At 60.1% G+C, this 24,701-nt stretch overlaps 1 protein-coding gene across 3 annotated transcripts; it reads right to left on the bottom strand.

The window, feature by feature from the left end:
- Nucleotides 1-175: 175 nt before the first annotated feature.
- CSNK1D (casein kinase 1 delta) lies at nt 176-24,701 on the bottom strand. 3 transcript variants are annotated; one of them, XM_037063906.1, is made up of 10 exons: nt 24,295-24,700; nt 18,721-18,831; nt 9,377-9,525; nt 8,786-9,014; nt 8,300-8,470; nt 7,841-7,989; nt 7,015-7,186; nt 6,447-6,586; nt 3,674-3,736; nt 907-2,575 (listed from the first exon to the last, which is right to left on the bottom strand). In XM_037063906.1, exons 1-9 carry the CDS (start codon nt 24,368-24,370, stop codon nt 3,704-3,706), a joined length of 1,230 nt encoding a protein of 409 aa, XP_036919801.1. In that variant the 5' UTR covers nt 24,371-24,700; the 3' UTR covers nt 907-2,575; nt 3,674-3,703. The 3 variants fall into 3 exon arrangements, with proteins under 3 accessions (XP_036919812.1, XP_036919801.1, XP_036919790.1); XM_037063917.1 differs by lacking the exons at nt 907-2,575; nt 3,674-3,736 and adding an exon at nt 176-280 and having other exon boundaries at nt 24,295-24,701; XM_037063895.1 differs by lacking the exon at nt 3,674-3,736 and having other exon boundaries at nt 24,295-24,701.

The following is a 24,701-nucleotide window of genomic DNA, read 5'->3' as shown; positions in this document are numbered from 1 at the left end:
CCCCCTTCTGTTCAGTCACCCCGCGGGCGCTGCTGGGACCCTATGCAGTTGGCACCACCGGGGCTGACATCAGCTCCCTGCACTCCCCGTCCAGCCCTGCTGGCCTCACCCAGGCCCCTCACACCCACCTGCCCTTGTGGCCGGCGGCGCCTGCGTGGCTGGGGAGCGATCAGAGACCACTGGGGCCGCCTCAGCAGGTGGTGCGTCGAGGGCGCTGGGGACGGCACTGGGTGCCCTGGCGGGCCGCGTGCAGCCGGAGAGATGCCACGTCCCTGCTCCTCTGCAATGAAAAGCAGGCAAGGGCTCACGTCCAGGGCCTGGTCGGGGACAGCGCCCCAGGGCTCATCCTGTGTGAGGCATGCCAGTAGGGTCCCTGGCAAAGCTGGGACACCAGCCTCACTCCCTCCAGTCAGGTTGCAGAGGGTCAGCCTCAAGGGCAGCCTGGAAGATGCTGGTCTTAGCAGCGGCCTGCCACCTGCCTGCACTGGAGGGGGTAGGGGAGAGGCAGGGTGGACAGGGCAGCCTCTAGGCTGTGCAAATCCCCTTCTGGCGCCTGACAGGAGCCCCGTGGCTTGCTGAATGGGGCCAAGCTTCCCCCAGACCTCTCCCCTCCCTTTCATCTCCAGCTGCCTCACCCCTGCTGGCCTCGGGAGAGGACTGGCCAATTCCCAAGTCATACTCTGGGAACACTACTAGGAGACCCTGAGGTGGTCAACCACCTTGGAGGCTTGGCTGGGGGCCCGGGGGTGGCGTCTTCCAGAGTGGAGGGCACAGGCCGGACGCCAGGTGCAGTGGCTGTGCCCCACCCCATCCGCCCAGGCCCAGGCCCAGAGGGTTCTCATGGGGTCCCCCACCCACTGAAGACCCAAGCTGATGAAATAACGACCACATGCTGGGAGCAGGGAGGAAAGGTAGATGTCATATATTTATTATTTACATGGTGTAGTAAGTACACAAATACAGTGGTCACACAAATGCACAGGTCAGACACGTCACCGACACAGCTGCACAGACACGCCACCACAGCTCCTGGGGGCTGTCACGGAACGCAACACTGTCCAGCCACACGCTGAGGACTCGGGCAGGGTGCTGCACGCAGCGGCCACCCCTCCGGGGGGCGCCCCAACCTGCCCTGACCCTCCAGCCCCGAACAAACCCTGTGTGCTGACACATCACCACCTGGTGCCCAGGACCCGCTCTCTGGTGCTGTGCGGCTCTGGGGCAGGAGGGACACCCCCCCTAACACTTTCTGGGCCCAGGACTGCCTGAAAGCTCCCTGGTCTCCAAACACCACTGCAGGGTGGGAGCACCCAAGAAAGTACACGGTGTACCCCTTTCCTGAGAAGGGCTCCTGTCTACTGGCTGCCACCACCTGGGGCCTCTGACAGAATAACATGACAGGGAACAGCACGGGGGCCCTGCTCTGCAGGTCCTTCTGGTAAGAACATGAGACCTGGTGACTCCCGGGCTCGTGAGAGCACAACACACCCTCCTGGACCCACAGGTCGTGGCGTCCCTTTCTCCTGGCATTTCTGGGGGAATTCCCTTTAGCAGGCCCCTTCTGGGCCAGCCCCCACCCAGGGCTGCGGGCCCCAGGCTCGGCCCTGAGCACACAGATGTCAGCACACACTAAGGGCCACTGTGCACCGCTGTTATTCAGTCTGTTTAGAAGACACACCCCAATCCAAAGGCTTTGCGGCAATCCCCATCAACCAAGGGCCAGTCCAGCCCCCACCTCTGCCGACACACCACGCCCCTCCCTGCCGGGAGCACCTTGAGGCCCTGGCTCGAGGCTGCACTTCCTAAAGGCTCCGCTGGCCGGAGTCCTGGAGGCTCAGTTTACGGTGGGGAAGGGGTGACGGCCAAAGCCAGGTAAGGTCACAGGACACAGCACACGACACACACAGATGCACACTGCACACACGTGTACACGTGGCGATTTCTGGAGAACGCCCCTCTCCACAGTGGGTCAGGCCACACAGACGCAGGCACATCGCTGGTGGCACAGGTGCCCAGCGCCCACCTCGGGCTACACAGAAACTCCATGTTGGTGTCTGAGTCGGGACTCTCTGAAGTCAACACCTTTTTTAAGACCGGAGAAACAGACAAGAAGAAACAATAAAAAGATTTCTTTACACAGATTTAAGCCAATAATTTTTAGCAAAATGATACAAAACTGTCAGAACCAAGTAGAAGGTGGTGGTTACAGCAGACTCATCGGGGAGCGTGGAGCGCCGCCGTGGCAGGGAGGGCTGGCGGCTCTGGACCGGGAGCCTGGTTCCTGCCGGCATTTCACCCTCGGCGTCTCTTCCCGGGCCCGGGACAACGAGTCCGCGTGGGCCTCAGTGAAGCCCAGGCGGCGGCAGCGCTGGGAGTCTGTCCGGTTAGTTTAGTTTGTCCCCGCGGGCGTTGCTGAGTGGGTGGCCCGGAGTCCTAGCCCGGGGAGCGTCACTAGTAAAGCCATGTAACAGAGTAGATCAGCCATGCATTCAGTGTCTGCCCTTCACAGCACAGAGGAGCGCTCTCATCGGTGCACGACAGACTGAAGACCACTGGAAGCCACCCGACCAGGAATCTGTCGGAGCCAAAGCACAGGACAAGATCAGCATGCGGCCAGGGGCCAGGTCGGTCAGCGAGTGTCCTGAAGGAAGGGGACAGGTGTCGCCCAGCCCCACTCTAGATGCCCAAATACCCAGCCGCGCTCCAGGAGCGCCCTCTGCGGCCAGGGCAGGTGCTCAGCAGAACAGTGACAGGAAGACGGGGAAGGAGGAGATGCATGCAGGCGGAGCCGAGAAGCTCGTGAACGACAGGACCAGAATCCAAGCGGCAAGAAATACTCGATCCCAGCCACCCCCACCCCAAATAATCTCATATTCTGATATGGGGGTCAGGCCCCCGAGGCACTGGGATCCCCACCCTTTGGGGGAGAGGTAACAAGCAGTTCCCCTACTCAGTTCCCAGAGCACCGCCGTGTCTGAGCTGCAGCGGGCTCCACGTGGCCCCCGAGCCCCAGCTGCAGCCTTCAGCGGAGGGAAGGAGTCGCCCAACCCAGCCCAGAGAAGTGCCCTGGGTGCCCAGCCATGCACGTTGGCGGCGGGGAGCAGGCGGCTGGGCCGACAGGTCGGTACACACAACAGCAGAGACAAGGTGTTGGGCAGAGACCAAGTTTGGAAAGAAAAACAAAGCGAGGAAGACAGATAAACGCGGAGGGAAGAGAGACGGCAAAGCCAGGGCCGCAGAGACCACAGGGGTCTCATGCAGCGAGCACGCAGGAGGCCCCACCAAGCGCGACCACTCAGCTGAGCGCGACATACACACGACCCCAACAGCCGACACCGAGACCCAGCAGCTGGAGTATCCCGGACTGCTGGAGCCAGGCACGTGTAGAGCCCTGGGGCCCTGCTCCCCAGCAGGGCTCAGACGCACACAGCAGCTGGTCCTCGAGTCACCCCACTAGGGGACTCCCTGCAGTCTGTCTGCCCCCCAGACTGAGCACCTGACTGCAGGTGCTCTGGACGGGGCAAGAGAGAAGGAACTGGGCAGAGGGCCCTCAGTCTACCTGCAGCACCTGGCATGCAAGACCAAGCCCACCTGTGAGCTCCCACGGGGGCGAAGGGTCGGCTCCCGCCCGCCCCGGCGCCTGCCGTCTGGAGACCGCCGTGAGCACACTCACCCAGTGCTGCCTTCCGACGGAGACGCGCAGCTACTTGCCGTGGTGTTCGAAAGGAATGCTATTCTGAGGTGGGAAAAGACAGCTGTTGGTACAGGGGCCGCTGGCGGGCCCAGCATGAGGCCTCCTGTTTCCAGAAGTGCTTCCTCCACCAAGTCCACCCGCATCGGCCAGGGTGCCATAGAAGGGACCCTGGGAACCACCCGGGGGTTCAACCTCACCTTCTGTGAGTTGCCCCCGAAGCCAAGAGCAGCTGTGGCCGCTCCTCTAGGACGAGCTGCCTCCAAGGCTGACAAGGGGCCAGGGGAGACCCCTGACCCCCCCACAGCACGCAAGCCCAATGCCCAGTGGCTGCCCCAGGCCTCGCTCCCTGCTCAGAGTGGCCTGTGCTTGGGCAGCTGGAAAGGACGGCACCTCTCTGTGACACACAGGTGGCCACATTTCCTCACGGCACGAGGAAGAGGATGGGACCTGATTTGGGCGACACAAGGTGGACTAAAACCGACACAGGAGCAAGTGAGCTGAGGACCTGTCCCGTCGCTCCATCAGCACCGCCACACCGAGACTCCGCCACACGCAAGCTCGTCCACCAGAGGCCGGACCTGCAGCCTGGGGCTGGGCGTGCAGGGACTGAAGTCCCCAGAGCTGGTCCAGCACCAGCTGCCCGTGCGAAGGGAGTGGAAGCAAGGAGGAGTGACTGCCTCCTGCAGGGGCCGAGCGCACAATGGCCATGAGGTCCAGAGAGGGACACCCCCTAGCTGGACCCAGGCAGCAGGTCCTCTGACAGGTGGGGTCTGAGCTGCTTTCTGCCAAGGCCGAACCACCTCCCTGGCCGGGAGCATCGGCACCCGACGCAACCTCTCCTCGAGGGCACGTAGGAGATGCTGCCACAGGTGAGCAGGCAAAACGCGTGCAAGGCTGCAGTGCCTTCACCTGCCTCCTCTGGGGAGCAGGTGCGACGGAGGCTGCAGAACTGCAGAAGCAGGAGGGACCCCACGAACAGCCAAACCTCAAACCCCAGGGCAGCTCTGCCCTGAGCCGCCCACTGCCCCCGGGGGCACCAATCACGCCCTTGGACAGCAAGGCCTTTCGGAGCCACCCCAGGGAGCATGCCCATGGAGACCAGGAAAACTGAGACACAGTCATCCCTGCCAGACCCGGAACGGTGCAATGGGACACACCCCCAGAAGCCAGGTCCTCTACAAGAGGAAGACCCTGAGAAAATCCCCAAGGTGACCGGTGAAAAGAGCTGAGAGGTTGCTTCTGGAGGGGAAACACCCTCAAATCCAATCTCTTGCCCCCGCCCCCCCATTCTCTCTCTTCAGATGGAGAGCAGATGGAGAACAGGATCGTTAGGAACAGGAATCCTGGGCCATGAGCTCATCTCGGCGCACTGAGACTTCCCTGGCGCAGCCTCAGAGCTGTGTGGCCCGTGCAGGGGCCAGCAGCTGCGGTGGGCCTGGGTGCAAAGCCGGACTCACAGCTCTCAGTGCCCGGTGCCTGGAGGACCTCCCACTCTCCCATTTCCTCAAGGGTTCCAAACCCCCCCAAACGCTTTATTTCCTTAGAAAGTTAAAGCTGTCTCTTACTTCATCTTTGTTGGCTGGGCCCCCAACATGCAAATGTCAAGTCCAGTCCGAGCCCCCAGTGTCCCCCCAAAAGTGTACCGGGGCCAGAGAGGCACCACACGTCCAGGTGGGGGTGGGCAGCTGCTGACTCACAGGTTCTAGGACTCGTGGGAGGAAGCCCCGAAGCCCGCAGCTGTGTCCTGTGCTGGGGCAGGAGTGGGGGCTCTACGAGACCCACCCTCACTATCCCGGCCAGACTCCTTGAGCCCCACAATTCAAACTTCCTGCACCTTCAGGGAGAAGGAAGTCACAGGACCCGAGAGGGTCCAGTGGAGTCACTGGTCATTGGAGTGATAGGGAGAGATGATCCTCAGCCCGCCCCTGCCAGACTGGCAGTCCCTGGCAGCTCTGGGACCCTGTGCTCCCACCGCCACCCTCGCCAGCAAGCCACACCCATGGGCCTGCACCCCCAACCAGGGCTGGATTTCCCTAGGAATCTCACAAACAGTCGTAGGGGCAGGTCCCTGACCTGTAACCACCCGGCCACAGGAAGGGCCCTGGAAGCCCTGGAGGAGAAAGAGCTGCTGCACTCGGAGAGGAGCCTGCAGGGCAGGACGGGACAATGGAGACTGATGGGGAGAGTGTGGGGGTGGCGGGGAGATGGGGTGGACAGGAGGCCAGGCCTCTGCAGGCAGATGGATGGATGCACAGGGACATCAAGATGGAAACCCTTGCCCACAGCATGTCACCAGGCACTGGGCCCCAACAGGCCTCTGTCCACCCCACCCCACATGACTGACCACCAGCAGCCCCCGCTCCTACCCTGGCCAGGCTCTGCCTAGCAGAGAGGATGAGAAAAAGAGTCCATGGCTGGGGGTGCCCACAACAGATACCTGGAGCCATCAGGCACTGTGTGGCAAGTGTGTGCAGGGAAGACACCAAGCCTTGGAGACCCACCTGGGCCTGAGCAGAAGGAGAGGAAAAGACCTCGATGCCTGTCCGAGCCCGGCGGGAGATGAGGCTGGTGCCCACACAGCTGCTCTCCAAGGCTCTCAACCAAGAAGGCAGACAAAGCCAGCGGACAGTGTCCCTCATCAGTTCAAATTCTTCAAAACCCTCGCCCCACTCCACCTGGAGCCCACAGGACTCGTCCACACACAGAGAGCCTGCGGCCTGTGTCCTGCCCTCGGAGAGCTGGGCCCACGCACCTGTGAGGTGGACATGCGGGATGTGTCTTGCCGGCCCGTGAGGTCTGACGAGGAGATGTTGACAGGGGCGCCACGGTGCAGCCGCATGCTTACTTTCCGCTCTCTTTCCATGCCGGACACAGGCCGCGGGGAGGTGTTAGCTGACAGAGACAGGGACAGGGGTGAGGCCTCCCATGCTGTGTCCCAGGGCAGCCTGCGCCCAGGGGACACTGCCCTGCTCATGCACGCCCCTAGGCAGAGCCCACAAAGGGGGATGCCCGAATCGGGGGTTCCCGTGGGAGGGTTCCCCAGGGCTCTGCTTGCAGTGCTGTGGGGGAGGGGGTGGGCTTTGAGGGGCTGGCAGGGGCACGCGAGTTAGAAAGGGAGCTTCGAGATGGGCTTCCCCAAGGCACCACTCCAAGTGCTTCTTGGTCTATACCCCCTCAGAAGTGAGCATGACCAGAAGGCAGCACAGAAGCCCCCCCCCAGACCCTGCTCAGAGCTGGCTGCCTGAGGTCACATGCAAACAGAACCCCACTGCCTGCTGGGAGGGACACGTGGTATGAGCTGCAGCCCCAGGACTGCTCACCAGTGTGTGAGGTAGGGGTGAGTGGGGTGGGGGCGGCCACTTCTTGTGTCCCCCTCAGCCGGCCTGAGGCCGTGGAAGGGAGCCCACGGGTGGCTGGGTTTCGGGAGTGTCTCAATCGGTCCTCACGGTCCCGGCGCTCCCGTTCAGCATCGTCCGCTGCCCGGCTGGCACCCTGGGAAGGCAAGTCGAGGAGAATGAAGGGGGTTTGGTGAACGTCCCAAGGCCCTGGTGTCCCCTGCAGCCCGAGAGAATACTAGGGGCATGGCAGCACTTTCATGGGCAATTAATAAACACACTGAGTAATGGAGCCAAGGTCAGACTCAGCACACAGGGCCTCCCCAGGCTGCCCGCCCACATAGACAACTCATCAGCACGCCCTCAGCTCCTGTGGCTGGAGCCTGTCTCAGCCATGCCCTGCAGCAGGAGCAAGCAGGCACCACACCCCACGTCACAGGGGTCCGGCACCACCCCGCTCTCAGGGCTGACGGTGGTGACAGTGAAATGGACTTTCAATGGAAGGAGACTAAGCACTCTAGCGAGAGCCCTGGTGCGGGGCTGTGGTGCCCCTGTGCACACCCCACGTCTGGCCTGCCCTCGCTGCCTCCCCCAGGGGCCCCTCGCTCCTGAAGCTGCTTGCCCTTGGGCCAACCCCACAGGCCCAGCCCTGCAGGAACGCCCGGCTCCCAGCAGACGGGGCTCCCAGCCCTGCACCTCGGACAACTTGCCTCCCACACGCGACTAGAGCCCACGGGCCACTGGAGGCCTGACGCTGATGGGCCCTTTCCCATCCGTGCTGAGAGGTCGGCGGGCTGGCGATGGCACTTACAAACTTGAGCATGTTCCAGTCAAACACGTAGTCGTAGGAAAAGCCCTGGCGATGGAACAGGTTTCTGAAGAGCTGCCTCAGGTATGAGTAGTCAGGCTTGTCGTCAAAACGCAAGGATCGGCAGAAGTTCAGGTACGTGGCAAACTCAGCTGTAAAACAAGGAGACGCTCAGGACTAACCAGCAGCAGCCCTGACTGGAAGCCACACGACAACAGGTGACATCATGGGTTCCCACCCTCATCCCCACCTTGGGCTACATGGAACGGCACCCCAGCTCCGGGAGAAGTCCCAGAAAAGGCTGCATCACTGAGCGGCCTGACTTCCCTCCTGGCCACCTGCCCCAGAGCAGTCCCACAGAACCAAGGGAGACAACCTCCATTAGGGCTCCAGACGATGCTGAAGGGGGCTGGGGCGCCTGCCCTGCCTGCCCCCCGCCCCCCGCAGGCCTCGGGTACTCACACGGGTAGCCCTTGCACAGCACTTCAATGGGCGTGGACATTTTCTTCTCGCTGATGCGCTCGTACTTCTGCCTCTTGGTGGCAGCCTTCAGCCCCTGCCAGGGCAGGGAGCCCAGGTTGAAGTACATGAGCACGTAGCCCAGTGACTCCAGGTCGTCCCTTCGAGATTGCTCTGGCAAAAGAGGGGAAATGAACCACGGTTGACCCACATCAGCAGCAACAAACACATGCTGACTGTGGAAATGAACTCAAAGAACCACAGCGAAACACATGGATTCTTTCAGGCCACCTGCAGCGGCCCAGACCTGCTGTCCGGGACCTGAGACAGCCATGGCACAGCTGCCAGAGAGCTGCCGCTCACCTGCGCAGCACACACAGAGCCCCCGCTCTGCACCCCTAGTGCCGACCACTCCCAGCCCCCAGCGGCCAGCCCTCCCCTGCACTGAGCCGGATGTGCCGGGCAGCCTAGGCCAGTGGCAGGGCTCACCGATGCCGAGGTGCGTGTTGATGGAGGCGTACCGCGCCGTCCCAGTGAGGTTCTTGTTCTCACGGTAGGGGATATGCTGGTGGGTGCGGGCATCCCGGTACTTCTTGGCCAGGCCGAAGTCGATGATGTAGACCAGGTTGCCCTTCTTCCCCAGGCCCATGAGGAAGTTGTCGGGCTTCACATCACGGTGGATGAAGTTCTTCGAGTGGATGTATTCGATCCGACTGATCTGCAAGCGGGGTGGCACAGCGGGGCCGGCCCGACTTCAGCATGGAGGAGGCTGCTGCCGGCGCCCCGCACCTGCACCCGCACCCTCAGCCAGGGCAGCTGTCCCCTGACTGGATGGGACACTGCACCCCCCATCCTGGGCACTTCCCTCTCACAGGCGCTCCAGGGGGAAGGACAGCAGCCCGTGGCAGGCCCCTCTGCAGTCCTGTCTCTGAGAATCAGGTCGCATGTGTGAATGTGCTGTCCTGCGCCCACTGTGGCTCTCCAAGCCCAACCCACCGTGTCACTTCCTCCCTGTGTGTGACAGGTGGATGGAGAAAAACCCACAAGTCAGACCGATCACTCGGAACAATAAACTCTTACCATCTGGTCAGCCAGCAGAAGGACAGTCTTGAGACTGAACTTCCTCGAGCAAAAGTTGAAGAGGTCTTCCAGGCTCGGCCCCAGCAGCTCCATCACCATGACATTGTAGTCCCCTTCGGCCCCGCACCACCGAATGGTAGGGATGCCCACTGCAAGACACACGTGGTGTTTCAGAGGGGTGGGGTCAGAAGACCCTGACAAGCCTGGGCTCGCACAGAGACTCTGACCAGGGTCGGCTGGGCAGGCAGACGCAGAACAGAGGAGGGGGGGCAGGGAAGGGAGGCCCCTATGCTGGACACCCTCCGTACAGCTGCGGACCAGCAGCGTGGGATGTGCACCAGGCTCAAGGCTGGCTTGCGGCGACGAGCGCCACAGTGTGCGAGACGAGAACCCCCAGGGTGGGGTTCACAGCAGACCCGACACTGGGAGCCCCGAGGTTCCGTGTGACACACAGAAACCACCGGCAGAGCCCACGGCACCGCGGTCCCTGTGGGACAACTTCAGGTCTTTCTGCATCCAGAGCCCCCGGGAGAGGAGAGAGAAGTAAGGACAGGCGTCACGCCAGAAGAAATAGCTGGATGAAAACATTTAACCCAGAAACCCCAAAAGCTCAACGGGCCCCAAGAACAAGAACCACAAAGAACATTACACTAGTGCCCAACGACCGAGTCACTCGTCATCAGTGACAGAGAACACTTCGAAAGCAACCGAGAAAGACGACGCAGCAGGTACTGAGGAACGAGGACAAGGGTGATGAGACTTCCCATCAGAACACACGGAGCAACACCCTCCAAGCTCAGAAAAGTCTGGCGCTTTCCAAGAGTAGAGGCTGCACAACACCCTCAGCAAAGACAAAACGGAGACGTTTGCAGACATAAAAAGTTGCAGAATCAATCACCAGCAGATCAGCTTTGCTTGTCTGTCCCTTCCAGATGGAAGGCTGGAAACCGGCACACGCTGCACACACCACACTGGACGGCTCAGAGGTGACAAGGACGCAGCAGCACAAAGCGCAGGCGGGCTGGGAGAAAGCACGAGGAGGAGACCACGACAGGTAAAGAAAGATGGCCATGGAAAACCGACCCCGGCCCCAAGCACAAGAGGAACAGTCAACAAGCCACCAGAGAGGCTAACCACAGGACAGCCACTGAAATAAACATACGCGACCAACCCAAAGGAAAGCAGAAACTGAGCAGGCGTCCCAGGGCCTGCTGCAGCCCGGACACCCTGGGAAGTGAGGCGCCAGCAACCAGGGTCAGGAAAGAGCACACCCGGTCCCTGCACCCTGCACACACGGAGCGCCTTCACGCACAGGAGGACACAGTCGGTGCCAGAGGAGGACAGCGGGACAGACTGCCGGTCACCTCACGGTGGTAAAGGCACCGCCTTGCCTGGAGGAGCACGGCCAGCGCGTCTGAGGCCAGCGGCAGAGCACAGCGCAGCAGGAAGCCAGATGGCAGAGACCTGCGAACAGGCCTCACGGGAGCGAGAGGGCTCCGGCCGCACAGAGCCTGACCTCAGACACCTGTGTCATCAGGTGTCTGAGACACAGACAGTAGAGGACCCTGAAAACTTCTGAAATAGCTGGAAGCTACACAACACACCTCAAAGCAGCCCAGGCGCCTACCTGTCCCTGCGACCCTCACCTGAAGTCACGTTCGGTCTCTCCCATGCCTCCCGAGCGGCTCTCCCTTCACCGCAGCTCAGCGAGGCTTGTCTTCCACCCGTGACACCACCCCTCGCTCCCTGCTGTGCTGGGAGGTAGGGCAGCACCTCAGCTGCTGCACAGGCCTTGCTCGCGGCCAGCACCAGCCTTCAGACACGCTGCTGGCGGCGGCAGTGGCGACAGATGATGGCGGCCCTCGGCCGGGTCCAGCCCTCTGCCTTTGAGCCGTTCAGATAAGGCCATCGCAGAGCAGAGACGAGACTGCCCAGCTCTGCCCTTCCCAAGAGCCACAGGTCTGGTGCGCATGATAAGCGGCTATTTTACACACAAGGAAATAAGCCATGGGATCATGGAGGAAATCAAAACGGGGATCAGGAGGCACCTAGCACTGCACGGGCATGAAAACCAAGCACACCGGCACTCCCGAGGTGCTGCCCAGGTGCGCTTGGGGGAAGTTATAGCAACCAGACACCTGTGTCAGGAAGAGATCGATGATTTCAGTTTCCATCTAAAAAAATAAGAAAACCAAAGTCAGAAGAAATGAAAGATCACAGAAATCATTAAAACAGAGTAGTTTGGTTTCAAACTACTGAAACCAAAAGCTGGTTCTCTGAGTTTTTTGATAAACCTCTGACCAGACTTCCCAGGAAAAAGAAAGAAGGCACAAACTCCCAAAATCAAGAATGAGATAACATAACAGGATTCTACAAATATGCAAAGACTGGGAAGAAGTATCATAAACTTCAGGTGAAATGGCCAATCTGAAGGGCACAACCGCTGGAGCCCCATGTCCCACTGACCGGCAGCTCCTTAGAGACGAGCCCCGCCCACCGCGTTTCACTGGCCGCCCTGCCCCCCGGGCTGATCAAAGAAAAAGGAAGTAAATGTCCACACAGGGTCTCTGCACAAGTTTCCCAGCAGCTGTTTGGAAAGCTGGACCCCCGAACACCCATCTCTGTGAACAGGCAAAGGGAGCAAGAACCCAGCGCGCCCACCCAGGGTGCTCCCGCGCCACGAAGCAGTGACCACTGACACACAGGACAGTGCAAGCTGACCCAGTGACAGGAGCGGCGTCTGGAAGGAGCTGCAGGCCACCGCAGTGAAGGGACCACAAGGGGGACGCAAACCCTCTGGGGGAGATGGGGAGAGTGACTGTGCTGATTACGGTAATAGTTTCCTGAGAGCATAAATATGGCAAAACTTACTGCACTGCACTTTTTTAAAATGCAGTTCATTATGCCTCAGTAATGCTGCTTTGACAAAACCAACAAGTGTGACAGTTCCACGCCCCTCATGGCAGTCCTGCCCCTGAAATGGACTTCCGGGGAAAGTGAGGCAGAACACCCAACATCACCTGCACTGTGTGCGCACGAGGCCTTCGCCACTGAAGCCACAAGAGCCCACCTCCACGCTGTCCAGTCAGTCCCAGGCCCCTGACGCTGCCGTGGTCAACGTGTACGTAGGCCCACGCACATCTCCCCAGCCCCCGGTCCCAGGACACCCTCACAACTGCACCACCCAGGGCCCCCGCTAGGGCCACACGCTGGGTGTGGTCCTCATGCTTCGGTGTGGACAGTGTCTCCTCTTTCGCCGCACACGTTTTTGGTGAGTTCAGGCAACTCTGCTGAAGGGCCATCCATTTGGATTTTCCAGTTGTGACCCACTGCCAGGTGCTATCTGTTAGATTTCTTCCCTGAAAGGTGCTTCCCTATTATCAAGTCACCGGTGGACAAAGCTTCAAGGGTGGCGCCAGACCCTGGTTCCCCTGAAGTTACTCACAGGCACCGATGACTCCCACCTGAACCCATCACTAGAGTGGTCATTCCCATGTGACAGTTCCTTCCGTGTTTTCCCCGTGGAGCTCAGTGAGTGTGCACAGCACGATGGATTCACAAACGCTCCTCGCCCCAACTTTGGCCAGCTGATGCCCCCCAAGCTTGCCCTGTGTCCTCTGCACTGCCTGCTGGCCTTTGAGCGTGTCTTCTCCCGCCACCACACATGCCAGGCTCACCTCTCCTGCCCCAGCCTGGCCTGGGCCCCTTGTGGGGACTGACCGCCACCGTCCGAGTTTGGGTGGCTGCCACCCCATACAGCTGCTGTCAGTCTTGTCATCTGCAGGGCAAGTGCCCCACTTCTTCAGCAGTATTTCAGTCAGTCTTGGCCCTTGCCTACTCAGAGTTCTCAAGTCAGCTTGTCGTTTGGAAGAAAAGTCGTGCCGGGTCTGGACCAGGATCCCACGGAACCGAAGAGCTTTGAAAGACAGAGGACTTACCAAATCTCCCACTGAGGAACACAGAACGCCCCTGCTGCCAAGTCTTCAGCACCCTCCCATCCAGCCAAAACCTTCTGCACGCAGGTCTTACCTGGCCTGATTTATTGCTAGTCACCTATGGTTTGTACCTGACTACTGTAAACTTTTAAGAATCACACTTCAGTTTCTGGAGTTCTTAGGGGACTGCAGCCACCTGACCAGGGCCCTGGGGCTCTGTGGGGAAGGTAGGGTCTGCATCTGCCCAGCAAAAGGTTTGCAAGTGGCCGTGCCAAGCCACTAGGAACCACTGCTGCCTCGTGGGGCTGGCCCCGTCCTCGGGCCCAGAATTCGGCTTCCTGCCTGCACCTGCCGCGTCACAGCCAGGCCCGACCCCCCGTGCACTCTGTGAGCCGAAGGAGGGTGTGCACAGAGGGTGCGGCAGTGGGGCTGAGAGTCTGTAAGTCTACCAAGGGCCCAGGATTTCTCGAGCCACTGGCCCTGTAGCAGTTCTGTCTTGGCAATGAGGCACCGAAGGGGAGGAAGATGGGGGCAGCCAGGCCCCTTCTTCCAGAGCACCAGCCACAAGGTGGCCCAGCTCACAAGGCAAGCCATGCCAGCCTGCTTCTGGGGAGGGGGAGAGAGCCACAGCCGTGTCGCACAGGCTGCCCAACAGTGGGGTTCCAAGGAGCGAGGAAGGGTGGACACTGCCGTCAGGCCAGGAGCCCCAGCATCACCCCCTCTGCCCTCCTGGAAGGGAGGCAGAGGCACTCCAACCACGCTCTGTGCAAGCACACCTGAGGGCTTTGGGGAACCCGCCCAAAATCTGTATCAGACTCGCCCCAGCAGAATCTCCAGTTTTTGAAAGTGGCCTGGATAAAGAAGATGTTTTCCTGTTAAAGAAGAATGTGAGTAGAAGAGATCACAATACCTGATATAAAAACTATACTACAAGGCCACTGTAATCAAAACAGTCTGGTACTGGCATAAGAACAGACACATAGATCAATGAAACAGAATAGAGAGCCCCAAAGTAAACCCAAGTCTCTACGGTCCATTAATATTCGACAAAGGGAAGGCGCATAAAATGGAGTAAAAATAACCTCTTTAATAAATGGCGTTGGGAGAACTGTCCTGGTACATGCAAAAAAAAAAAAAAAAAAAAGAAACTTGACTACCAACTTACACCACACACCAGAATAAACTCAAGATGGATGAAAGACTTAAATATAACCCATGACACCATAGAAGTCCTAGAGGAAAACACAGGCAGTAAAATTTCAGACATCCCACACAGCAATATTTTTGCTGATATCGGTATTTCCTAGGACAAGGGACATAAAGGAAAAAATAAACAAAGATGGACTACACCAAATTAAAAAGCTTCCACACGGCTGCCTTGGCTGCTGTGGCTCAGTAGACTGAGCACCGGCCTGCAAACCAAAGGGTCGCTGGTTTGATACCCAACCAGGGCACACGCCTGGGTTGCGGTCCAGGTCGCCAGTGGGGGACACGTAAAAGGCAACCACACACTGGTGTTTCTCTCCCTTTCCTTCTTCCTTCCCTTCTCTCTAAAACAGATCAATGAAATCTTTTTATTAAAAAAAGCCTCTACATGGCTAAAGAAAACAGCAGAATGCAAAGGGAACTTACTGTGTAGGAAGACACATGCCAACGACACCTCAGACAAGGGTCTGAGTTCCAAAACATATGAAGACCTCACACGACTCAACACCAGGAAAACAACCCAATGAGAAAACTGGGCACAGGACCTGAACAGATACCTCTCCAGGGAGGACACACAGAGGTCCCAGAGACACATGACCGGACACTCAGCACCACCAGCCATCAGAGATGCAAATTAAAGCCACAGATAGATGCCACCTCACACCGGTGAGAATGGTCTACAGCACAAACAGAAGAGGCGGTGAGCCCGCGGAGAAGAGAGGCCCAGTGCACTGCTGGCAGGGATGCAGACTGGTGCAGCCACTGCAGAAAACGGTGTGGACTTCCCTCAGAAAACTGAAAGTGGGACTGCCTTCGCCCCAGCAATCCCACCGCGGGGTCACACCCCCAGGACCTGAAACACCCCCGTGTTCAGAGCAGCACAGCTCACAACAGCCAAGTGCTTGAACCAGCCGCGGTGCCCCTCAGTCAACGAGCGGGTCAGAGACCGCGCCCACCCCGAGACGGGACACTGCAGCAGAGCGCACTCCTGCCCTTTGAAACCGCGTGGAGGGAACTGAGAAGCAAGCCAGGTAGTGAAAGGTGAGTACCATGTGATTGCACCTGCAAGTGGAACCCAATCGACAAAACAAATGAGCTCAACAGAACCAGAGGCACGGAAACAAGGAACAGACTGGCAGTTACCAACAGGAGGGGGGAGGGGGACAACAGAGGAAAGGGGAGGGGTCCAGTGAAGGGACATGTATAAAGGACCCATGGGCATGGACAACGGGTTGGGGACTGACTGTGGGAACAGGGGTGCACAGGGTGGGGACAACTGTGATCGAACTGCAACAAAAAGAATGTGACTGGATGACGATGACCTTCCCGGCAGCCCAGGGAAAAGGTGAAGCAGGAGAGAGCCACCCGCTGCCTGAGCGCAGCCCCTGCACTCGGGGGCCGGAGGTCTTGGAGGAGGCAGGGTTTCCCACCCTGGCCTCCTCCAAACCTACTTTTGGGGTGTAGTTAGGAAAAGGCACCCCACTCCAGGCCAACGCCACCCCCAGTGTTGCTCATCAAGGTAGCTGCTACCTGGTCCCACGCTCCCAGGCCAATGGCACAGGCTATGTGTGAATGATGCACCTCGTGCGTTTTAACAGTTTTCCTACTACGAATATTCGGGTGTAACGTGGCTGGCTGCTTGTTCTCAGGCCCACGAGCAATGTCAGGGCCAAGTCAGCAGCTGTTAGGGCCTGCAGAGCAGGGATACGTCATCTTGTCACCATGGAGACCACCTATCAGATGGCACAGCCCACCCACCACCTCAGTTTGCCAAAGAGCAGAGCTGGCCTTGCTCCTTCAGGGCACCAGGACTGGCCCCCCTCCTGGACGGTGGGATGCACGTGGACATGAGAGCAGGAGAGGGTGTGGGGGTGAGGAGCAAGGCACAGACCCGCTGCTCCCTGCCCGGCCTGGGTAGGACTAGACCTCCCAGCACAACACGGCTTGAGCATGCATAGAAACGTGAGTAGGCCACGACACGCTTTAAGGACACCTCTGCACCCTTCCCAAGCTGCCAGGGTGGCTGTGTGAAACAAGGACCCAAACCCTTAACCTTTCACAACGCTGGGCTGCTCCACCTTAGTGCCAGGAGGGCACAAGTGTGGTTTCCCTGTGGCGGCCACATGGCTGTGGGCAGCATCATGGGAGCTACAGAGAAGAGGATTCAGGTTTGCGCACTGGGACTCGCATGCCGGAATGGGCAACGTGTGCCTGACCCCTGCGTTCTTGGCACGCCACTGGTGCCCCCTTCCCTGTAGGGGCCCTAGACCTTCCCCTCACTGCTTTGGTGGCCGACCACTAGGTGGCCCGGCTAGTGTAACCCTAACAAGTTGTTTTGTCCACGCTCTTCTAGGGTTGTGTTGCTTACAAGCTTCTTTTTCTACTGGGAGAGCGGAATCACCAGAGCATCTTTGACAAACGGTTCACACCAATCAAAGGACTTGAAACACAGGCCTGCAACGCGGGTCCCAAGCCATACTTTTCTTCTTTTTGTCCTTGTTCCCAATGTTTTATTTTGGACCAGATCTGCGCTAAAAACGAACTCGTGCCACCCTGGACAGGCAGCTCAGGTGGCTGGAGTGTCATCCTGATACGCCGAGGTCATGGGTTCACTCCCGGATCAAGGCACATACATGCATCAACCAATCAATGCATCAGGACATAGAACAACAAATCAATGTTTCTCTCTCGAAAGTCAACGAATAATTTTAAAAAACCACACTTCTAGCAATCCCTGACACTGACATGTGTGCACCCAACCCCTTCCCACAGACATCACAGGAACTGTCCCCTGGCCACCCAGGTACCATGCCACCGTCACCTGGCCCACTGTAGAACCCCCCCCCCGCCCCCGCCAAGATTCCGCCTTCAGCTCTGCCAGGCCCAGCCTGCTCTCGGCTGACAAGTTCACAGAACCTCCCAGAATGCTGTGCTCTGCTTTTCCGGGCACAGTCGTTCTCTAGAGCACACCTCACACCTGGACAGCACCCTCCAGTGTGCAACTTAAACCGGGGGACCCAATCCGTGTGGGGATGGCAGGGTCCCAGGGAGGCGGCACGGGAAGACCGGGAGGAGGGGCACTGCCCCCCTCCAGCAGGGTTCAGACGGGAAGTAGCATCAGCCAGACCTGCAGACATTCCTGACCCTTCTGCCCTGGGGGAGGGTGCTGCCACACTGTGCCATAGCCAGTGACAGGGGTGCCCTGGCTTGGGCGTCCTTAGAGAGATGCTGTTTCTTAAAAGTGGGCAAGGCTTCCCAGTGAGAGGTTTTAATCCACCTTCAGTACAAGGCTCCTGCCCACCATGAAGACCACATCCTGAGTCACCTTGCTCTACTGGTCAGCACCTTCAAAGGTGTATCTGCCTCAGCTGCCTTCTACTGAGGCCACTGGCGGGCAAGCACCCTGGCTGGGTCCTCTGCCGACCTTCCCTGGGACGACAGAAGTTGGACAAGGGCTTTTATGGTACCGTGAGACATAGGATGAAATGCACAGACACCCCTGGGCAGGATCCCAGAACCAGCTGTGCTGCTCTCGGTGGTCTCCTGACGCTGGTTCCCAGCCACAGACCAAACCCAGAGAGAAGGGGCCCGGAGCTGAAGCTCTGGGCCTCGCCCCCCAGGCTTCCAGGAGGAAGTAGCACCGCTGCCTTTCCCATGGGGTGGGGCCCAGGCCCCCCCTGGAGCTCTGGCCACACCCCCTACACGCTGCAGCATTTCCACTCTCTGAGACCCCCCCCAAACATGCCCCCCCTGCTCTGTTAGCGAGACGATTCCCAAGTCCAGCAAATTCTACAAGTTAGACTCTGGTATCAGGATGGGCGCCCTCGGACAGCAGGCAGCTTTAGGGATGGACCTGGGACAGTGACTGAGTCATAAGGGGTCACAGTTGTTAAACTCAGACAAGTCTGAAGGCACGGCCGCTCTGCCGAGCTGCGAGCAAAGCAGGACCCTGAGCTGGCACACACAACCGGGTGAGCTGGGGCACCAGAGCTCCTGCCAGTCCCAAAGGCAGGCACTGCCGTGTGAGGCAGGGGAGGAAGGCGGGATCTTTCTGTCGAGCCAGTCCCTCTGCAGGCCCGCCAGTACGTGGGTCCAGGGTGCAGGGCTCTCCCTCCCTCCCCCAAACAAACCTGAGACTGTGGTTCGGGAAGCATGCCCCCATCAAACCACCCGGTCGTCTTTCTGAACAGGTAAAGGCCGTACCTCCTCCCTGCATCATTTTGTAGATTTTGCTCTCGATGTGGAGCTGAGGGTGTTTGGTTTTGACACATTCAAGCTTGATGGCAACTTCTTCTCCTGCAACAATGTCGGTACCTTGCAAAGAAAGAAAAGCACAGCATTACTGCCTGGTGCCCACCTAACCCAAAGTCGTGACATGCCAGGAACAGAAGCTCGGTCCCAATCTTCCAAGAAGCACCAGGGGATGGTCACACTCTGCCTCTGCCATGAGATGGTGTCAGTGGTCCACAGACCCCATGGGAAGTTATCCTCCTTCCCCTCCTTCTCCAGCGAGGAATTCCACATATGTGGGGAAGTCTAATTTGCTGTCCATCACCCACCTCCGCATGTGCCCAATGGGCACACATCACTAGGGGACCCAGAGAAGGCCAAGGGGTTCTCCTCGCAGCCTCCCACATTTCCTGCTCCTAACCTTCCTAGCACCCTATCAGTCAGCCCCAGGGTGACTTCGTGTGTTCCTGTGACATCGCCTGTGTCCCCCAACGCTGCCAGGACAGAACTGTGTGTGCATGCGCCTTTCTCTACAGGGAAGGCTGGGTCTTCACCTAACACCACACAGCCTGAGACCCCCCAGTCTAGGGACCCAGCCACAGGTCCCCCGAACAAAGTGGGCTCAGCTCCAGGGCATGACACTCCTCACTAACCCAGGGCAGGCCAGGCCAAGGGACAAGGCTTTGGAGGGGGGGGGGGGAGACTCTCAGCAATAGGACATCACCTTGCGTTTATCAGTGATACTAGACCAAGAGGGTGAACTTATTTTCAAAGCCCTGACTACTTGTCACACGTTTTGTTAGTTTTGTACTAAAACTGACAATGTGTCTGCTACTACCTCTCCATCATCAGCCTGTGAGCTTAAAGGTAAAATTAGAAGCTTTTGTGTACAAGTATTTCATCTGTTTTCTCCCCTTAATGACCCGCAAACCTGACACCCACCACCCTCCCACACAAGCACCCGAAGCCCCACAGCAGTGGCAGGACCTTCCTGCAGGAGATGACTGCACACAGCGCAGACCCTGGCCCTGCTGGCCTGCCCCGCAGGAGCCCTCCAGGTGTGAGCGCTGTGACCGCCCCAGCAGTGGGGCTGCTACGAAGCGGCGACCACTGGCTCCAGCGGCCCAGACAGAACCCAGGACACTTCCGTCCCCCCGTCCTTGGCGACGTGGTTGCTCGCCTTCTCTGTTTAGACAGCAGGCTGGCAGTGAGCTTCAGGAGGGAAGTGTGGAGACCCACAGGGTAGTGGTCACAGAGCACAGGGGAGCTCACAGACGAGGTCATCGAGCACTGACGCCGACATCAGGGAACGCCCCAGAGAGAACAGCCTCCTCTCCTCGGCTCGGGTGACTGCACGGGATGTGGTCACTTGCAGCGGGCCTGACTCCAAAACCAGTCCCCAGTGCTGGGTGCAGTGGGGACACCCACTGTCTGACCGCTGCCAGAGAGCGGTCCCCTCAGGGTCCAAGAGCTTTGCCGCCCATCCCACTGAGATTTGGGGGCCCTGAGAGACAGACACGTCTGCCTGCAGTTGGCACACTCTCCCCAATTGCGAGAGAGGTGACTTCACCACAAAATTTACTGCGCAAATGAAAAATGAACTCAGAGTCCCTGCGAGGGCCTGTAACTCTGACCTGAACTCTGAGCTGCCCTGTAGGAGTGGATGACTCATCTCACCAGTGACATCAGCACTCCACTTGCTCATCCATGTCACCCAGGCCGGGACGAAAGCCCTCCTCAAACAGAAGGCATGGTCCTGCACAGGCTGGCTAGATTCCAGGCTCACGCCTTCCAGAAGGCAGAAGCACTGCTGGCTTCACTCATTGGGACTGACAAAGCCAGCATAGAGCAGTGTCCCTGCACAGTGACTGTGTGCGGGACACAAGCCACCGGCAGCTCAGAGCGCACAGCAATTCCCTCCTCCAGGTGTGGTGCAAGTCCTCCCCAGGGCACAACCGCAAAAGCAGGCATGAAGGTCGCCCCCCCCCCCATGTAATGACTCGAGGAGAAGGGCTGCACGTGGGCTCTCTGCCACACACACACAGAAACGTGTCCACTGGGCGGAAGTACCAAGCAGCAGAGCCACAGGTGTGCACATGCCACGGAAACTGAGGCCGGCCAGTCTGCAGCCCTGCTCCGCCTCCCACAGCCACCAGCAACGCCATGCTCGGGCATTGCTGCTCCAGGCCCGTCCTCAAACAGCTGCCAGGGCAGGGGGCACCCCGGCAGGGCTCCCACCACAATGGGGCACTACCACCAACATCTTAATCTTACTTGAAGTGTCAGCCTGTGACAAACTGGAAATTACAACACCTGGGGCTTCGGGGCAGGTAACTTTTAGAAGTACTTCTAGCCCTGGCAGGTGTGGCAGGTGGACTGAACGTCGGCCCGGAAACCGAAGGGTCACTGGTTTGATTCCCGGTCAGGGCACATGCCTGGGTTGCAGGCCAAGATCCCAGTAGGGGACGCATGAGAAGCAACCACACACTGATATTTCTCTCCCTCTTTCCCCCTTCCCTTCTACCTAAAAATAAATAGCTTTTTAAAAAAGTTCACATTAAAAACACACACACCAGAAGTGCTTCTAAATGAACTGAAGGAAGCACTGAGGTCTGGCTCCAGACTCAGAACAAGTCAAAACCGAGCAGCCGGTCAGTGGCTCCTCACCGGGTCTGCCAAACTGGTGCTGTGGCCCCCAGAGCACCCCCGCTCCTGGGCAGCGAACCTGCCCTCAGGACATGATGGGCGCCTGCGTTCAGACACCGGCCAGTGCTGGTCCTAGGGAGATGGGATTGGGCCCCTCGAGTTGGGCAGGCAAGGTAGACGGTAAACTCAGTGAACCTAACCGACCCCAGTCTAGGGCAGGGAGGTAACTGTCGCTGAGCAGTGACACTGCGAAGAAACGGGGAGACGCCTCAGGACAGCAGGGCAAAGGCCGCCCACAGTGAAGTGCTGGCAGGGCAGCGGAGGCAGCGCCCCGACTTCTTGCTGGAGCACTCAAGCCCCACCCTCAAGAATACAGGAGATGACCGGAGCTGTGGAGGGCAAGGGGCTGCCCTCCCCTCCAACTGGCCGGCCCGTGCCGTGGAGCCCCTCCCATGAGCTCCACAGGAGCATCGAAACCGGAGAGGCAGGGCAGGAGAGTCAGGTTCCGAGAGGTCCCTAAACACGGCACCCAAACAAGGTGCTTGCGCACGCTGCGAGTCCTTTAGTCACCCGATGGAGCCGCAGGATGCGGTTCCAGAAGACACACAGCAGAGAGAACAGAGCTCGGTCAGAAGGGGGATCACGCTGCCCCCGCAGGCCTGGGCACCCCACACGGCTGAATCCCAGCAGCACCCATGCTGACCATGGCACTGCCACACAGGCTGGGTGCCAGGACGCCACCCCGCACACCCCCTCCCCGGTCCTCTGGTCACACTGAGGACACTGGCCCTTGTCCCCCACACTAGCCAACGTGGGAGGTGCCCGCAAAGTGAGAGGCTGCCCCGTGGCCTCCCGCACACCAGGGGCTAAGGCATGTGGGGGCTGGGGCTGAGGGGGGCCGGAGGTGACAGGCACGGCGGCCTCCTGCTGCGTGAGCGCTGCACGGGGCCTGAGCGCTGGGCCTTCCCAGGAGCCTTTGGGACCTGTGAGGCTTAGGGGAGGCACACTGAGGATGGAGACCACACACCCTGGGGTCCGTGGTAGCCCTACCCAGAAGAGTCAAGAGCATCCTGACCAACTGCAAAGTGATGGCACAGAATGACAGGCCAGGCCCATTTTCAAGGTGAAGACTCAACCCCTTAAGTAGCCCAACCAGTGGCCTAAACCAACAGAAAAAACCCCACAACTATGGCACATGTAACTCAGTCCGCCCCATGCCCTTTGGACCTCACCTTTGATCCTGAACCAGTGTGTGGGGAGCACTCGCAGACCCATCTTCGCAGCCAGAACTCGCTCCAGCCAGCACAGAGCTGAGTCAACGCGGTGGAGGAGGACCGGCCTGCTTACCCAGTCCCAACGGGCGGCCTGTGCGGGAGCTCCCACCGCGGTGAGAGCGCCATGGTGCACCCACCAGCCTTAGGCACTCGGACACCTGGCTGCCTGGTCTCTACCAAGTGGCGGTGTGCCGGGCAAGAGTGCAGGCCCAAAGGCAGGCTGGAGGACGAGCAAACAGGGTCCCCGGAGAGCTCCCATCCTGACAAAGGGCTCGTGGCTCGACGGTCTGCACCCAGCTTCCGGAGCCAAGAGCTGCCCAGCAGAGTCTCAGACCAGAGCACAGAACACTCCCAACTGTCCACTTTTCATGTCTGTGTAAGGGTGGCTCACAGCTTTTCAGTCCAGCTCCCAGATCCCACGTTAAAAGTTTTGCCAGAAACCCACTGCTCTATAAATAAGGCAAACAACTCGCATTTATGCAGCACTCTGCCTCCCCAAACGCAGCTGAAGGATGCGGCCACTGACTGTTGGGCATAAATATTTAAACAGTAAAATCCGAACATCTCCAAAGTGTATTTTACTCAGCAGGATGGCAGGCGGAAGTCCAGCAGTTCAAAGGCAACAGTGTCGCCTGGGATGGGGCTGCCCTGCAGGGTCAGGAAGGAGGCACCAAAAGCAGTGAACTCCGGCCCGGGCGAGGCCGGCGCTCCACCGGTGACAGGAGGGGGGCCGGAGCACACGCCCCACCGACTGCACGGCGCACCCGGCGGCAGGCGGACTGCACCCGGCCGGTCCTGCCCCTCCTGGCAGGTACACCGGCCAACGAAACGCAACCGCAGGATAAGTTCACCCCCGAACTTGCGCAACAGCAGTCCCTCCGCAGCCGCCCTGCGGGCCAGCTGGACGGACCCCTCGGGGGGCGGGGCAACTCGCACACGATTCCCGGGAAAGGCAGCCTTCCCGAACGCGCGGCCTGGAGGAGCCAGCCAGCCTCGCATCACACCTGCGCCTGCCCCGTGAATCGGACACAGCCCAGAACATTCCCGCCGCAAACAGGGCAGCCTGAGAGCCTCAGGAACAAGCTCTCGAGGGCAGCGCGGCCCAGCGTCTCCGTCCACTGCGGCCGAGGTCCGGGCCGGTCTGCGGGCGCCAACGGCGCTCCGAGTCCTGGCACCCGGCGCGGAACCTGGATGCGCAACACGTCCTCGGCCCCCGCTGGACCGGCCCTGGGCCGCGTCGCCAAGGGCAGCGGGGGCCACGGGCGCCTCCGGCCGGCTCGGGCGTTCCCGGCCCACCGCACGTGCGCAGGACGCGGGGCCGCGCTCCGCCCGCCGCCTTTGTCCGTCTGCGGGGCGCCGGCGCGGGTAGCGGGGTCCCGGGGCGACCCCGGCGGCCCCGGCCACACGTTGGGCAGGTGTCCCCGGGGCGGCGGCGCGGGCCGACCCGGAAGGACCGCAAGTTCCTGTCTGGCAACCGCGGGGCCCGGAGGCCGGAGCGAGGGCCGCGAGGGAGATGCGGGGACCGGAGTGTCCCGGGGGGGGGGGGCGGCCCTGCCCGGTTCCCCGCGTCGGAGCCGGGCGATCGCCCGTCGGGGGCGACCCCAAGGCTGGGGGACGGACGCCTCACCCAGATAGATGTCTCCGAAAGAGCCGCTGCCGATCTTCCGGCCCAGCCGGTACCTGTTCCCGACTCTGAGCTCCATGGTGGCGGCGGCGGCGGGCCCGGCTCGCTCCTGCCCTCCCTGCCGCTTCCTGAGTCTGAACTCGGGGAGGCGGCGCCGCTCCTGCCGCTACTGCGGGTCCGGCTGCCGGCTCCGCCCCCCTCACGGCCCTGCTTTCACCATCGCTTTCCGGCCGCCCCGCCGCGCCCAGCGCCACAATACGGGACGGATGGGACAGTCTGAGCGCCGCCGCCCCTGCTCCGGCCCCCGACGGCCGCGCTCGCCCTCTCCCCGCCGCGGATGGACTCGGATCTTCCGGGCCTAAATCCCACTTCAGCTGCCTGAAGGAGCCGCCGCCATCGCGCTGTGACGT

Source organism: Sturnira hondurensis, unplaced genomic scaffold (assembly GCF_014824575.4).
Source record: "Sturnira hondurensis isolate 20B ecotype Veracruz unplaced genomic scaffold, ASM1482457v3 Scaffold0001221, whole genome shotgun sequence".
Classification (NCBI taxonomy): domain Eukaryota; kingdom Metazoa; phylum Chordata; class Mammalia; order Chiroptera; family Phyllostomidae; genus Sturnira; species Sturnira hondurensis.
The sequence above is the reverse complement of the archived record's forward strand: the minus strand, read 5'-3'. Positions and strand labels throughout refer to the sequence as shown.

Coding starts and splice junctions, on each gene's coding strand:
- CSNK1D (XM_037063917.1), bottom strand. CDS start 24,370: ATGGAGCTCAGAGTCGGGAACAGGTACCGGCTGGGCCGGAAGATCGGC. Junction 9,015..9,376: donor TTCTGCTGGCTGACCAGATG/GTAAGAGTTTAT, acceptor CCCCGCTTGCAG/ATCAGTCGGATCGAATACAT. Junction 7,990..8,299: donor GCTGTGCAAGGGCTACCCGT/GTGAGTACCCGA, acceptor CTTGTTTTACAG/CTGAGTTTGCCACGTACCTG.